The 15,618-nt window shown below is 38.1% G+C and overlaps 1 protein-coding gene across 1 annotated transcript in view; it reads right to left on the bottom strand.

Annotated features, from left to right (window-relative positions):
• Nucleotides 1–15,618, bottom strand: part of cpne4a (copine IVa) — a 31,431-nt gene that overhangs the window by 2,068 nt on the left and 13,745 nt on the right. Inside the window, exons 8-15 of the mRNA XM_028470221.1 lie at nt 14,781–14,879; nt 13,583–13,669; nt 12,312–12,371; nt 7,655–7,788; nt 7,353–7,407; nt 5,080–5,131; nt 3,816–3,949; nt 2,469–2,705 (exon numbers count right to left, since the gene is read on the bottom strand). Of these exons, the coding sequence (XP_028326022.1) occupies nt 2,469–2,705; nt 3,816–3,949; nt 5,080–5,131; nt 7,353–7,407; nt 7,655–7,788; nt 12,312–12,371; nt 13,583–13,669; nt 14,781–14,879 (858 nt within the window). The remainder of the gene's footprint in view (nt 1–2,468; nt 2,706–3,815; nt 3,950–5,079; nt 5,132–7,352; nt 7,408–7,654; nt 7,789–12,311; nt 12,372–13,582; nt 13,670–14,780; nt 14,880–15,618) is intronic.

Genomic DNA, 15,618 nt, shown 5'->3' with positions numbered 1-15,618 from the left:
GTCTGGAACATGTTTGGTCCTTCAGTAAACTACTTAGGATATGTCTCAGCTCCCTGTAATTTGATCAGCTTTGAGCTATGAACATAGACTGCTCACATCACTAATGATTAGTCACATATATGCATTGGTTCTTGGGTCACATGCTCTGGAAAAAAAATACAAAAAACTTTTTTATACTATTTTCATTGGCCCATACCTGTGGGAATGTAAGAAAAAAAATCTGTCTTTGTTTTAATTCACAGTATAAAGGTTACTCTTTCTTGGGGTATAAAATAATTTTTCTTCATGCGACCCCAACTTTGGGTTATTTTACCACTGAATATTACAAATCTTTTATATAAGGCCGTTGTTGTGAGTCTAATAATAATTTATTGAAATGAAATGACCCATAACCCTAAATACTGAAAATGTACCGCTTCAGAAACATTTAGTTTGGTTTATTAAAGTCGTCATTATATGGAGGGCTTTTCTTGTCCCCAGATGGATGATTTCCTGGAGGAAAAACTCTCTCAGCTTCACGAGTCGCTGCTACACATCAAAGTCTGAGCCTCGCTCGCCGTCTGAGAGGCTGGAAACTCATTTCTTGGAAATGCCTCTTCATCGCACCGTCCTCCCCTTCGCTTTTTCATCATGGAAAACACTTCACTACGCTCTCATCTCAGGGTCACACACACACACACACACACACACACACACACACACACACACACACACACACACACACTTCTATTTAAACACTCTCTCCATCTGCTGTACAGAGAACATGTAACGTCGTAGCTGCACCAGTACAGATGGGGACGCACGATAATGACCAATCTGCTAACTTAGCCGCCGATAACAACAGCTCCGCCCCTTTTACTTATTGATAGGGTGGCCATATGTCCAGTTTTCCCAGACATGTTCTCTTTTTCACATCTTGTATAGGCAGTCCTTGGATATTTAACAAATGAATGAAACTGTCCAGGTTTCCAAATCATAACTCTGTTAATATTTGCTTGATTCAAAAAATTCCACCAGTTTCTGAAAGCTAATGGTGTGCTCTTTACAGCCAATATGGTTGTAATTTTACTCAGTGAAGGAATCATTTAAAGATGCCGCTTTGTTTTGATCAAATCATCAAACACGAGGCAAAGAGAAAGAGGAGGAAAACCCAAGAGAAAGAGAGAGAGATTAAAATAGACCAAATAACAGTGGATTTCATTGAAAAGGCTTTTTATTGAAGTGTATATTTAATGATCATTTACTCTTCTGGAAGCATCGAGTCTTTTGTTAGTTTTAATTTCTAGGCAGAGATATTTCTCATACTGTTTCAATGATTGAGAGATTTTAAGAAGGGATTTATGAGATTTTTCAAAGACATATTGTCATAATACATAAAACAATCTGAAATCAGTGGTGACTAAAGTCAATCACCTTATTACATGTTTGCTATAAAGAGAGAAATGTAAACCTTATAGGCAATAAACACGTATTTATTTATTATATTGTGTGTTGCCTTAAAAGGTAGATTCAAAAAAACGCAGAGTACTTTGAGTATGAAGAAGTTGGCCCAAGTGTCCTCTTTAAAAAAAATATTAAAAAAATCTAAATATGGTCACCCTACTCTTTGAACCTGCTGAGCCAGCGCCGCTACGTGTTAAGCTAACTGAAATACATGGAACACAAAGATTGATCTTCAAGTTTCCTAATCTCTAACTTGGCTAGATGCCATAACAATCATGGAAACAATATGAAAAGCCCGCTGCACAGACTGTTGGAAAAAGAGCTGAATGATGTGGTAGAGACTTTTTTTATTTCATGTTTCCAGTAAAACTGCTGCATGTTGATGTGCCTTCATGGACAATTTTGTCCTTATCTTGTTTGTGCTACATTTAGGGTCTGATCTATTCTTTATATATCTGTAACTTGTGTTGTGTTCAAGACCACATTATCCAAGACTAAGTCTTGCCCGAGACCAGAATGCACCAAGACAAGACCAAGACTTTTGGGAGTCAAGACCGAGTCAAGACAGAGGCCATGAAAATCTATTTCAACCATGACAAGATTGAACAGTAAAACAACATTCTCTCTCTTTAGTTTTAGTTTCTTTTCAATACATTTGACAGACAAAAAAAGGGTAATGCATGAACTGAAGATATTTATCATTTTACCAAGTTCTTCTCATTATCACATTAGTAAAGTTCAAGAATAGCAGAAATCAGTGCTGGTCTTGACAAAAAAGTTCAGAGTTCGGGCACTCTGAGACCGAGACAAGACTGAATAAAGTCTGACACAAGACCAAGACCTTTAAAATCAGGTCTCAAGACCAAGACTGGTCTTGAGTTCTACAACACTATCTGTAAGGACAGGAGAGGACAAGTTGAAGGACTGCTGAGCTGTAATTCCTCCCTCGATCTGTTGAATCAGCTGGTCGAAGCAGCTGGACTTTTATTCTGAAATGACTCGGTTTAATCACGGAATGCACTTACATGTTTGAAGTTGCGAAACGGGACAAACTGGACGATGTCTCTGAGAACAGGTTCTCCACGCAGCGAGCGCAGGATCCCGTCGTCGCCATCCAGCATCTGCATGTCCTCAAAGTCGGCGTTCCCCACGCCCACAATGATGATGGACATAGGGAGGTGGGAGGCCTGGACGATGGCCTCTCTGGTCTCTGACATGTCTGTGATGACACCGTCCGTCAGGATCAGCAGGATGAAGTATTGCTGTGAGAGAAACGGGAAAGGCTTTATTTATATTCTATTTACTTTATATTTATTTAGAATGATGAGATGGTATCTATGATCCCAAGCACACACAGTCAAGATCCTTTCAAATCATGATAATTTAATAAATAATAAAGAGAACAAAGAAAGTTCGTTTGTCCGTGACGTGGCTACTTTAGTCGTGTGTTGTGATTACGAGTCGTTTTAGATCTGGGATTGTGTCAGTGATTTAATTCAACTGAATCCTTTAAGACCCGTTATGTTTAAAGTGAGTTATCAGGGGAGCCGGTCGCCGGATACCTTTAAGAAACTGAGAATGGTCCGTTTATTTTAACAATTTGAGCTCATTTTTGCTTATTTTGAACATTTTTCTCCAAATACACCAAACTTGTCACATTTTAACCTATTTTCATCACTTTTTCTTGTTATATTTTTGATCCTTTTAATGCATTTTTGCTACATTACTCTCATTTCTGACACTTCTCCCTATCCAATTTCAATTCCTTTTCAGCACACTTTTCCACTTTCCAGACACTTCCAGCACTTATAAACCCTTTCCACCACTTTTCTACCTAATGTCATGTGACATATGTTGACCTATTATTGTCACTTTTAACCTCTTTTTTTTTAAAACCATATTTCATGCTTATTTTTTGCCAATTTAACCACATTCACGATTTTTCAGGCCCATTATTTGCCAGTTTAAACTAATTGTTACTACTTTTTAAATTACATTATCCCAACCTCCCTCCCCATATTTCTGCCACTTTTAAGCCAATATTGACACTTTGATCCATTTTTATCACTTTTTCAGTGTGTTTTTGTCCACTCTAATTTGCAACTTTTAACCAATTTAAACCTTTTCCACCATTTTTGGTCGCTTTTAACCCATTTTATTTCTGATTGAAACCAGGATTTCCATCTTTAAGATGACTATAATAATAATAAACGTTCCTGGATAACAGTGGATATTATTCAGATGAATAAATAAATGTGGTTATCACAGATTCATAGAACAATGGACCATCATTTTGCTGACTTTATGGATGGACCCCAAAAATCTCTCCGCTTTTTTCCCCTTTTTTGAGGAGCTTTCTTTGCGACTCGCACCATGGCCTCTTTGGTGTGCAGCTCCTGGGAGGCGGAGCCGGCCACTTTCTGGATGATGGGAGCGATGTTTGTGGGTCCATACAGCTGCAGTTTGGGAAGGCAGGCCTGGTAGGCCTCCACCACGCCCTGTATACCTGTCAATCATTGATATATTAGTCATCAATCAACTGACCAACAAATATACATATATCAACTGATACGACCAAAAACCAATACACAAACCACTATGATATCATTCATGGTTTCACAGAATAATTCAGTAACATAGTTTCCTCTGGGGGCAGCAGTGAGCAGACACATTGTGGGATCAGTTTGGAGGTTAAAGGTTTTGCCAAGGGACCCTTGGTGGTAATCAATTCATAATCCACTGGATTCCAACCAATAGCTACTAATGTATCAACCAACCAACCAACCAATAAACCAACACAACAACCAATTATAAAATCAACCAGCCAACCAATGCAACAACAAACCAATCAACCAATATGTACACCAACCAACCACAACATCAACCAACCAACCAATAAACCAACCAACCACAACATCAACCAACCAACCAATAAACCAACCAACCACAACATCAACCAACCAACCAATAAACCAACCAACCACAACATCAACCAACCAACCACAACATCAACCAACCAACCAATAAACCAACCAACCACAACATCAACCAACCAACCAATCAATAAACCAATACAACAACCAATGAATAAATCAACCAGCCAACCAATGCAACAACAAACCAATCAACCAATATGTACACCAACCAACCAACAAAACCAACCAACCAACCAACCAATAAAACCAACCAACCTCAACATCAACCAATTGTTGAGTTGCAGCACAAATTATTTCAATGAAATAAATAATAATGTGAAAATATAAATAAATTCTAAACTATTTATTTTATTCCTGTGTTTTATTGTTGTGTTATTCCTGTGATTGTGCTATTCTTGTGTGTTATTATTGTGTGTTATTGTTGTGATTGTGTTATTCTTGTGTTTTATTGTGTTATTCCTGTGATTGTGCTATTCTTGTGTGTTATTATTGTGTGTTATTATTGTGTGTTATTGTTGTGATTGTGTTATTCTTGTGTTTTATTGTGTTATTCCTGTGATTGTGCTATTCCTGTGTTATTCTTGTTATCTTTGCGTTTTATTCCTTGTGTCTGTTGGTTCTGTGATGATGATTTTGCTTTAATGGTTTGACTTGTAACATTCTTGTCTGTCGTTATCTCATGGCGTGTTCAAAAACCCACCTGCACACTCTGGGTTCTCCTCGTTAAAATTCACAGCGAAGTCGTGCGAGACCTGAGGGAAGATTTGCAGAGTTTGGTCGTTTGATCTTTGCTTCACATTAAAGCACAAAAAGCTCTGAACAATGAGACTTGCTTCAACATGCACTCGTCTTTTATTCTCTCCTCTCACCGCTTCTGTCGATCAGCCACTGGTTCTGTTGTTCTTTCATCACAATAAGCAGGAACAGATGGTAGATCCATCAACCTATCAGATCCCCTGATTATGGGCTGTTTATGGAGATTAATGTGTCTATAAATGTTTGTTAGTGTTGCTATTCCTCCATTTTACAGCTTCTCTTCCCTCTTATATAGATCCTGTCTTATTAAATCCCATCTTATTATATCCTGTCTTATGAAATCCTGTCTTACTATAGCCCATCTTATTGTATCCCGTCTTATTATATCCTGTCTTATTAAATCCCATCTTACTCTTTCCTGTCTTATTATATCATGTCTTACTATATCCTATCTTATTACATTTTATTACCCTGATGAACAATTACGTTGCCCTCTACTGGTCAGGATATTCACTGCAGCATCAATGTAGAGAAAGAGATTAAATGTTTTGCTGACATCACTGAAAAAATCAGATAAGCCAGACTTTATGAAGTCACACAGGAGTATCTGTGTTTGTCAACGTTTAAGGAAGAAAAGTTAAAATTAACTAGATGTAAATGAAACTGAATAACACTAGATATTTGCTGTTTGTTAATAGTTTAATTTGCCATTTCGGAGTCGGAATCTCAGTTTAGTACGCAAAGGAGTTTAATGTCTCCCTCTAGTGGCCATTGACTCTAACAGCAGCAATGTAGAAAAGTGCACGTATATAAGCTTAAAGGGAGATTTAAATTAAAAACCTTGCATTTCATTCTCTTTGTCTTGTTATAGCTAGTTGGATACTGTTAGTGAGGACAAAGAAGGACTTGGTGAGTAAAAAACCACGTCATCAGCATATAAATGTATAGTCGCCTGCAGGAAAAAGAACACCACTGCAGACATAAATATTGAGTAGTGTGAGACTTTAGGAGGATCCCTGAGGTCCCACTGCAGCCACAGCTCACTCCATTTGTGACTGTATCTATTAGTGATAGAGGACACAATGCTACGTAATTGAAATGCTATGTATTATGTATGTATGCATTATGTATACGAGTTAAGAATCTGTGATGCAGTTAAACAAAGGAAAACGCTGATTATTCAATTGGTTTTAATGTTAATACAGAGGAGAGTTGTAGAGCTTTAATATTTAATGTAAGTATTATTAAGCCCCACAGAGATCATAAAGCTGTATTTGCATTAAAAATGACCTAAAGTTTCTTCATCCATCGGTGGAACAGAAAACTTTGTTATTGTGCGTGCGTGGGTGCGTGCATGGGTGCGTGCGTGCGTGGGTGCGTGCGTGGGTGCGTGCATGGGTGCGTGTGTGCGTGCGTGCGTGGGTGCGTGCATGCGTGCGTGCACCTTCTGCTCCTACTGCAAATTGCCAGAATCCACCGCGACAGTAAAAAAAATCAGTCAGAGCCAGAATTGTATTTGATGGACTGTCTGACAGCTGTTGATCACAGCTCCCACCCACTTCCACCTCAGCTAGCATTAGCATCAACAGCTTACACGGAAAAGGTGCGTTCACACTGAACGCAACTGCAGTCACTTCAATCGCCCCTGATGAGTCGCTTGAACATAGGCTTTTTGGTGTGTGCGTGTGCGTGTGTCGTTGACAGGGGAGAGAGAGGGTCGATGACTTCTTCTCTATCCGTACGTTTACAGCACTTAACATGAACAGATCGGCTTTTACGGTTTAAATGATCAACTTATGGAGTTACTAAAAGATGAGTTGACTCAGAATGTAGGTAAGTTGAGGAAGTGTATTCCAGTCCTCCCCTGCAGCCGTCTCACTGTAGTGGGATGGAGGGGCTGCTGCCTCGGCTCTACAGACAGTGACGGACGGGGGAGTTGACACTTTAAGTTGCTTGATAAGTTCAAATTTTTCAACTAGGTCGCGCTTGACCTAAGCTTGACAAAGCTCATTGGTGACGAGAGCTACTGAGGACACCTCTGGTGGACCTTGCGCGCTACCTGGGGCCCACGGGCACCAGGTTGGTGACCACTGCCCTTTATGTATGGAGTGAGGAATGCATTTGACCTCAGTGAGTTTTTTCACCCCAAGGTGACCACAGTGATCAACAAACCGACTGACAAAGAACACACTGGGAAAGAGCCAGGTGCTAAATTACCTTGAATTCTGGGGGGATCTGAGCTCCGAAACCAAATGCTGGAAACATTTTGTCACTGCAGTAAAGTAAAGAAAAGGATTACAGATTACTTTCACATTACTTTCAGATTACAGATTAGATACTTTTTAGTTTAATACATACTGTATGTACAGTATAAATATATACTCTATTAGCATAGATAACATTATATCTCAGACACACAAAAAAAGAAACTAAGATGTTTTAGAAAAGTGAGACGCTACTTTTGGGTTTTTTAATGTTCCGCTGCATTAAGGAGAAATGGAGCGATCTGATTGGCCCACCTGTCGTAGTCTTGGCAAATCTCTCCGACGGCCACGAGCGCCTTCAGGTACTCGTTGGGTTGGAACGGGTGGATGTAGTGAAGGGAGCAGCTGTTCCGTGGGTCGCCGTTAGACGCCGTGAAGTCGATGGCAACCTTCAGAGAAAACAGCCAGAGGTGTAAAGAGTACTGATATATTTAAGTAGATGTACAATTTTAATCAAGTTACAGTACAAGTAATTTATAAATAAAATACTCTAGTACAAGTAAAAATTTTCTCACTTACATAGTACTCAAAGTAAAAGTTACTAGACATTCACCCCCCACATTTGTTTTTGGTAATAAATCTTGGTACGGGTCCCTTACATACAGTAAACATCTCATGTATAAACTTTAAAAGGAAAAGACACAATCTACCACATTTTCCACAAAGGTATCTGTATAAAACAAGATTTGTCATTAAATGTATAATTATTTTTAAAATATTATAACACCAATTAATTCAATTAAAAAAAAAAATAAATAAATGCAAAATTTATGAACTCTAAAACTTGAGGATGTAACGATTAATCGTAAGGCAGTTCAAAAATCGATTCATAGGTATCACGATTCACATCGATGCTGTGAAAATTGAATTGCAGTACTTTTTTTAAACAGCAGAGGGCGCTATCCAGAAGTGTTGGCGGCGGGCGGAATCTGCTACTACTTTCTGGCCGCCTTCTACTTTTAAATCATTTCTTACTCCTTTAGCACCAAAGAATATCTGTAATATTACGTGAATATCTGTAAAAGTCACGTTTTTCTATTAGCTCTGTCTGCTAGCATAGCATCTCTTCTTCACTGCTAGAATAACTACATGCCAACCGACCACTGGGTTACCAGCGCCCTCTGCTGGTCCAAACAAATATCTGACCCAAATACAGTGAAATGACTGTTTAAGTCTAATTGTTAAGGCACAAAATACATTTTCAGTTGCACTTTTAAAAAGAACTATTATGCAGTTTTGCATTGTTTACTATAGAACCAGAATTTAAATGAATAGGCTTCTTCTTCATTTCTATTATTCCTTTTTTTATTTCATTCAAGATTTATTTTTAGTTAATTTGCATTGTTTTGAATAGTTTATCAAGGGATTCTTTTGACAATGAAAAACAAAAGGAAAACAGTATAGTTTTTTTATAGTATTTTTTCCCCCAAAAAAATAAAGGAATATTTTTCAGTCATTTTTTACAGTCCCATTTTGTAAAATAAGTCATGAGAGAATCGTATCGTGAACCCAGTATCGTGAATTGAATCGTATCGGGAGTTGAGTGAATCGTTACATCCCTACTAAAACTCTAATGCTGATTTGGTGCCGTGCATTATGTTTAATCTGATTGGTCGGCTATGATGTGATGCATTTGATTGTTGTCTGGACATTTGTTCTACAATGTTCGTTGATCATTTCAAAACAAAAAATGATCATTTACTCAGTAACGGTTGGGTATAGAAATGTAATGAATGACTTTACTTCTTTTAAAATGTACTTAAGTACAAGTAAAATTACTGACTTAAAAATATACTTGAATAAGTACTAATTGTTTCCTTGATAAATGTTTTTTTTCCACCGTTCCCCTAGAAAATGTGCCTGACCTTGATGCTGAGATAATAGAAATCAAAGAAGCAATTAAATCACGGAAACCAAACAACGTAACCAGCAATGATAGATATGATGCAGAATGTGTGGATGAGCTTTCTCCTCTTTTACAGGCACTTTTTAATAAATAACTATCATTTGGTGCTCTCCTTCCAACCTTATGTCAGGCTGCAATTACAGTCTTGCTAAAAAAAGATAAAAACCCACTCCATTGTAGTTCATATCTCCCTATCTCGCTACTTAATGTAGATTATAAAAAATCATTTTACCTGACCAAACAGGTTTCATTAAGGGAAGAAGCTCCACGGCCAGTGAAAGAAGATGACTTAATATTGTAAATACTCCACCCGGTCAAAGCATTGAAATGATCTCATCTCTTGATGCAGAGAAAGCTTTTGACTGGGTGGAGTGGGAATTTTTATTTGTTACACTACGAACATATGGCTTTAGATATGGTTTCATTTCATGGATAAAGTTACTTTACTCGAACCCAGTCGCAGTCATAACTAATCTGCAGCAATCTCAGTACTTTTCTCTTGGTAGGAGATGTCCGCTGTCCCCCCTTTTCTTTGCAGTTGTCATAGAGCCATTGGCCATTGCCCTTAGGCAGGCTGACAACCTCTGAGACATAGAGCGGGTGGTTCACATCATAAGCTTTCCCTATTCGCACACAATTTGCTGCTTTATGTATCTGACCCAAAATCTTCTCTCTTTTATTATCAACTTGCTGGATCAATTCGGGAAGTTCTCGGATGATAAAATCATCCGAGAACATCTTCTTGTTCCCACTGAAACAAGAAGACACCACATATTCTCATTTAAAATAGCCAAAGGCTCTTTTAAATATCTTGAAGTGGAAGTTTCTTTACACCAAAAAATGTACTGTCCTCTAGATAAATGTTAATGGAAAGACCTTCCCTCATTTGTTGCAGGAAGGGTTAATATAATCAACATTATTGTATTACCAAAATTCTCTTATCTTTTTCAAAATATTCCCGTTATTATTTCACTTGACAAGCTTCCAGGTATTTGGAGAGGAGGGTCACACAGAATAAAAATAAATGCTCTGCAGAGACAAAACTTCCAAACTTTATATATTACTATTGGGCTTATAATATAATTCTATAATTAAAATTCTTCATTCCGTTCATTTCAACAAAGATCAATGCGAGTCATGGGTGTCCATAGAATATACCACTAGTCACCTGCATTTAGGTTCATTGGTATACGCTGCTTTAGCCCCTGCGGTCATACAGTCAAACTATTAAGATATGCACACAGTTCAGGAGGCAGTTTGGCCTAAAAAATACCTCTATATATGCCCTTATTTGGGGAAAGCACAATTTTCGCCTGCTTCCTTGGATGCATCTAATCAAGCGTGGCAGACATTCAATTTCTGTTTAATTTGTTCTCAGATGGACATTTCTGTTCATTTTCTGAACTGAGTGAGACTTTTGATCTCCTAAAGTCAAGTTTCTACAGATGCCTACAAATTAGGAGCTTTGTCCAAAAAAAACCTTTCTTCCATTCCAAACATACCAAATAATAATATTGATATTATTTCAGTGTCGCCTGCAAAACAAAGATTAATTTCTACTCTGCACAAATCAGTAATATTGTAATAATGTGATAAATCATTGGAGGCCGCTCTCAGACATGTACCTGGATCCTCATTCTGAGCACGTCATGGTTTTAGGAGCTTATCTCACCAATGCAAAGCTAGCAGACATGTATCCTGACACAGACCCTCATGGCCTCGCTGCAGTGGTCAACCAGCAGACCACATGCATATGTTCTGGTCATGCCCCACACTCTCCATTTTCTGGTCAATATTTGGAATTAGCCCATTGACTTTACCAAGCAATGACCGTGATGTCGTTGCTTTCACCACTCAGTGCAAAGAGAAGCATCCTGCTTAATTGGAAATGTCAATCTTCACCTGGCTTTGTAAGATGGATTAGAGAGACAATGTATTTTCTGAAATTAGAAAAGATAAGACTCTCTCTAAAAAAGAAAAAAACCATTTTCTGAACTATTTTGAGGAATTACAAATATCTCTGGATGAGAAGAATGTTGAACACAACTAATTTTATGTTTGTATATCTTTATTTGTTTTTAAGTATATATTTCTTTGCTTATTATTACTCTTTTTTTAATTACTATTTAGTTTTATTCTTTTATAATTATCATTTCTGTTTTGTATATATTAAATTGCACATCAATGGGTGGGTGGGTTTGGCATTGATGTGTTTTGACAGTATGTATGAAAAATGTTGACAAAACTATTTGTACATTAATTTTTTTGCTGACATTTGTTCAAATAAAGGGGTAAAAAAAAAATACCCATAAAAGCTACTCAATTACAGTAACGTGAGTACTACTCTATTACTTTCACCTCTGAAAACAGCCTATTAAAAGCAGCGGAGCTGAAGTTGAACAGTAAACTTTTCACCAAAATCAAATTAAAGCTGTGTCATGTAACACATAAGAGTAGGGAAAAAGGCTGAACTAAAGTGTAAACAAACCAAAAACTGAAATATTTAAAACACAGTATTGTTAAAAAAAAGTCTAAATAAATGAAAAACAAGGAAAATGAAATAAACTAATGCAGCGGCTTTAAACTTGTGCGTTGTAAACACTAGTTGTGGTAGAAAACAAGGCAAACTACAGTGCTTTTATTTTGAAGGGAGCATTCTCTGTAACAGAATGTTGACGTATCACACTTCTAACACAAGGGGGCAGTTAAGATGACCTAATTAAAACAATTCAGGTTTACTTTATTCAGAGTTTATGGATACCGCTTTAACTTCTCATTTACTGGTCATTTACTGGTCATATTGGGCTCATACTGGTCTTATACTGGTCATGTACTGGTGGTCAGATCCCAGTGATGGTTTGGGATGAGAGGTTACTGAACTGGTTTCCATGGTAACCGTTTCCATGGAGAGCTCGGGGATCAACTCCACCAACCAGAGTGCAGAAAAGTTAACACACACAGGACCTGAGTGCGTGTGTGCGTGTGTTCATGTGTACGTGTTCTCACAGTGAACTGGATCTGACAGCCTCCCATAATGTAATCGAGGAATGAGTGCATCTTGATGATCTGCAGACAGAAGAAAAATATATTGTTTAATGGTTTTCTGATCCAGGAATCAGAATTATTGGACAGAATTCCCTCTACGGGAAACTGGAAACTGAAATGGTGTGAACACGAGACCCGATACAACACTCATATTGTAAGAAAACTGCAAACACTTCCACAGAACTCATTGTTAGCCCACAATCCTCTTGTGTAGCCGAGCCAACAATAAATGATTATTTAGGTAATCCTGTGTGTGAACAGTGTTTGTTCTTTCTTTTCATATGAAGGTCATTCCACACTGTGTTTGAATGTGAATCCTTTATTATAATGAAGTTGGATGTAAAGCCAAAGCAGGACAGCTGTGAAGTTTCTAACCTCTCAGGAAGGGATTGTTACTGCAGAGTGAGTTAAAGAGGTCAGATGATGTAAACCAATAAAAATGATGTGTAACGTCCCCTCAAGGTCTGACACAATGAGTTCTGTGTTACCAAAATGAATTTGGACCTGATGCAACGAGATGAAGGCCGAAGGATTTAGTGTTACCTGCTGCTCTCATTCTGTCATAGGACACACACACACACACACACACACACACACACACACACACACACACACACACACACACACACACACACACACACACACACACACACACACACTCTCCCCCTGAGACAATCTTTTTCCTGTGCTCGTCTATCAAGTGTAAATTAACTCTGCCTTGGATTTCTTCTCCGTCCTTTGAATGTTTCAAATGTGTAGCTCATCGTTTCTGAACAATATTAATGTTCAATGTTAAAATTTTCACAAAGTGGAAAATGTCAAGTCCCCAAGTGTCCTCTTTATGTCTCCAAATGTTCCTTTATGTCCCTATACGCTCCTTAATGTCATCGAAAGCTCCTTTATGTTGTCAAACACTCCTTAATGTCCACAAGTGTCTCCTTTCTTTTCCCAAATGTTCCTCCATATGTTCTTTTATGTCTGCATACACTCCTTAATATCTGTAGAAGGCTCCTTAATGTCCCCAAACAGTACTTTGTTCTCATACGATCCTTAATGTCCTCATAAGCTATATTTTATGTCCCTAAATGTTCCTTAACGTCCCCATACACTCTTTTACGTCCCCATACACTCTTTTACGTCCCCATACACTCTTTTACGTCCCCATACACTCTTTTACGTCCCCATACACTCTTTTACGTTCCCATACGATCCTTCTACAGTCATGAACTCGCCTTGCACTGGTTCAGGATGATGATTCCAGAGTTCTTGTAGTTCTTCTTCTTGGTTTTGTATTTGGAATTGATGCATGGCCACTGCACCTGTAACACACACACACACACACACACACACACATCTCATTACAGTGTGTCTTTAATGTGATTGGCTGAGATGCGAGCACAGTGTGTGGACCATCCCTCTGGTGGTGGTGTGTTGTGAGCAGATGATTGTTCTGCAGTGTTTGCGCTACGCTAAGCTAACGGCTGCTGGTAATGAGACAGCTCAGACTCTGTGGTGGAAACCCTCCACACGCTGTGTGTGCGGCGTCCTCGTCCTGTGGGAGTTTCCTGAGAAAGTCGAACGTTATCAGACGCTTTCATTAGAGAGCGCAGCTCTATTCTCTGACAGCTGCGTCTTCATCAGCTCACAGTAATCACACCTGATGTTTAAAGGCTAATTAAAGCATTCATAGAAACCTGGAGCTCAAGGACCAGATGGAGATTGGGTTTGGTACTATATTTGGTTTTGAGCCACGTTTGTTTATGGAAAGTTTACTCTCGTAAAGTTAACAACTATAGGAAATAAATTATTTTGTTCTCATGTAAACCAGTTTAAATCTACCACAGAAAGTTTATCATCAACGTAAACAAACATCCACAGAAGGGGTGTCAAACTCATTTTAGGGGCCAAATACAAAGCAGTTTGATCTCAAGTGGGCCACTGATTTTATGCAGGAAAACAAATAATTTCATCATTATTGTGCCTTAGTTTGCACTTTTACTTATACAAATACTAAATGTGTAAGAAACTGACAATATCCAAGCAATATCAGTTGCATAAGGATCTTTACTTTAAATTTCCTTGCTTTTTTGACCAATTTATTTTAAATTAAGGGAAACATTATGTAAGTATTCAGTAAGAATCTTGTGTTTTTTCAAATGTTTAACATTAAAAATGACAGCAATCATGTGATATAAGCACCGGGAAAACTGTGAGTACCTGCAAATATTGTAGAGTTTCATTTACACAATGATTCATGTTTTCCCTGTCATTTTTACTTTCTCCATTGAGACGAATTGGATGCTCCAAAGGGCCGGATTTGGCCCCCGGGTCATGAGTTTGACATATAATCTGAGCTACACTATCAGGTTTCATTAAATAACCAGATTTTGTGCGTGCGTGCGTGCATGTGTGTGCGTGCGTGTGTGCTACCTGTCTTCCATCGATGGCTCCTCTCATCTCTGTGAATGTTGCCTCGAACTCCCCGATATAATCATGTTTCCCATTGGAATCCCAGTCCCACACTGTGCACTAAACACACACACGTGCAAACACACTTTCAGAGCTTCCCCCCAACATTCCCACTAATACATTTATCAGTTCAGATTTCAGCTGAGACTCGAACCTGATTTTGTGCTTCTTGTGAGGACATCATCGGTCAGGTTTCTGTGACTTGTGGGGACCACACAGTGAAACCCTGATATTTCCTCTTTTCTTACTGTCTTATGACTTATGAAACCATTGGATACACAGAATGTATTTTGAATTGGCTTTGATAATTGTTTTCCAGTTTTTACTCACTCCTAGTCTGGGACGTGTTGCGTTCTAACTGGTTTTATTTCAGTCTAGTTTAGATTCAGACTGGTTTGTTTGGACTGGTTCCTGAACAGTGCGGGTTAACGTAGCTTTCCTGAAGTACTTACGGTTTTCTTGGACTGGTTTTAGTGGAGATTCACCTGGTTTTATATAAACTTATGACTAGTTTATATTGGTTGTTTTACTTAGATTGACTGGTTTTACTGGTTTTGATCAGATTATAATGGTTACTTGAAAGATTTTTTGTTTTTCTGGAACTAGTTTTTAATTTTGAAGTTTTTAAAACAGTTTATACTGTTTTTTTTTTTACTTAGATTGTTCTTGGACGGGTTTTGGTGGCAACCAGTTGGAGATTCATCTGGTTTTATCCACTGTTATGACTGGTTTATCTTGTTTTTTGTACTTGGAGTGAATGGTTTTACTGGTTTTGGTCAGATTATAATGGTTACCTGAA

The sequence above is a fragment of the Gouania willdenowi genome, chromosome 16 (genome assembly GCF_900634775.1).
Source record: "Gouania willdenowi chromosome 16, fGouWil2.1, whole genome shotgun sequence".
In the NCBI taxonomy this organism is placed as follows: domain Eukaryota; kingdom Metazoa; phylum Chordata; class Actinopteri; order Blenniiformes; family Gobiesocidae; genus Gouania; species Gouania willdenowi.
This window is presented reverse-complemented; position numbering and strand designations above follow the sequence as displayed.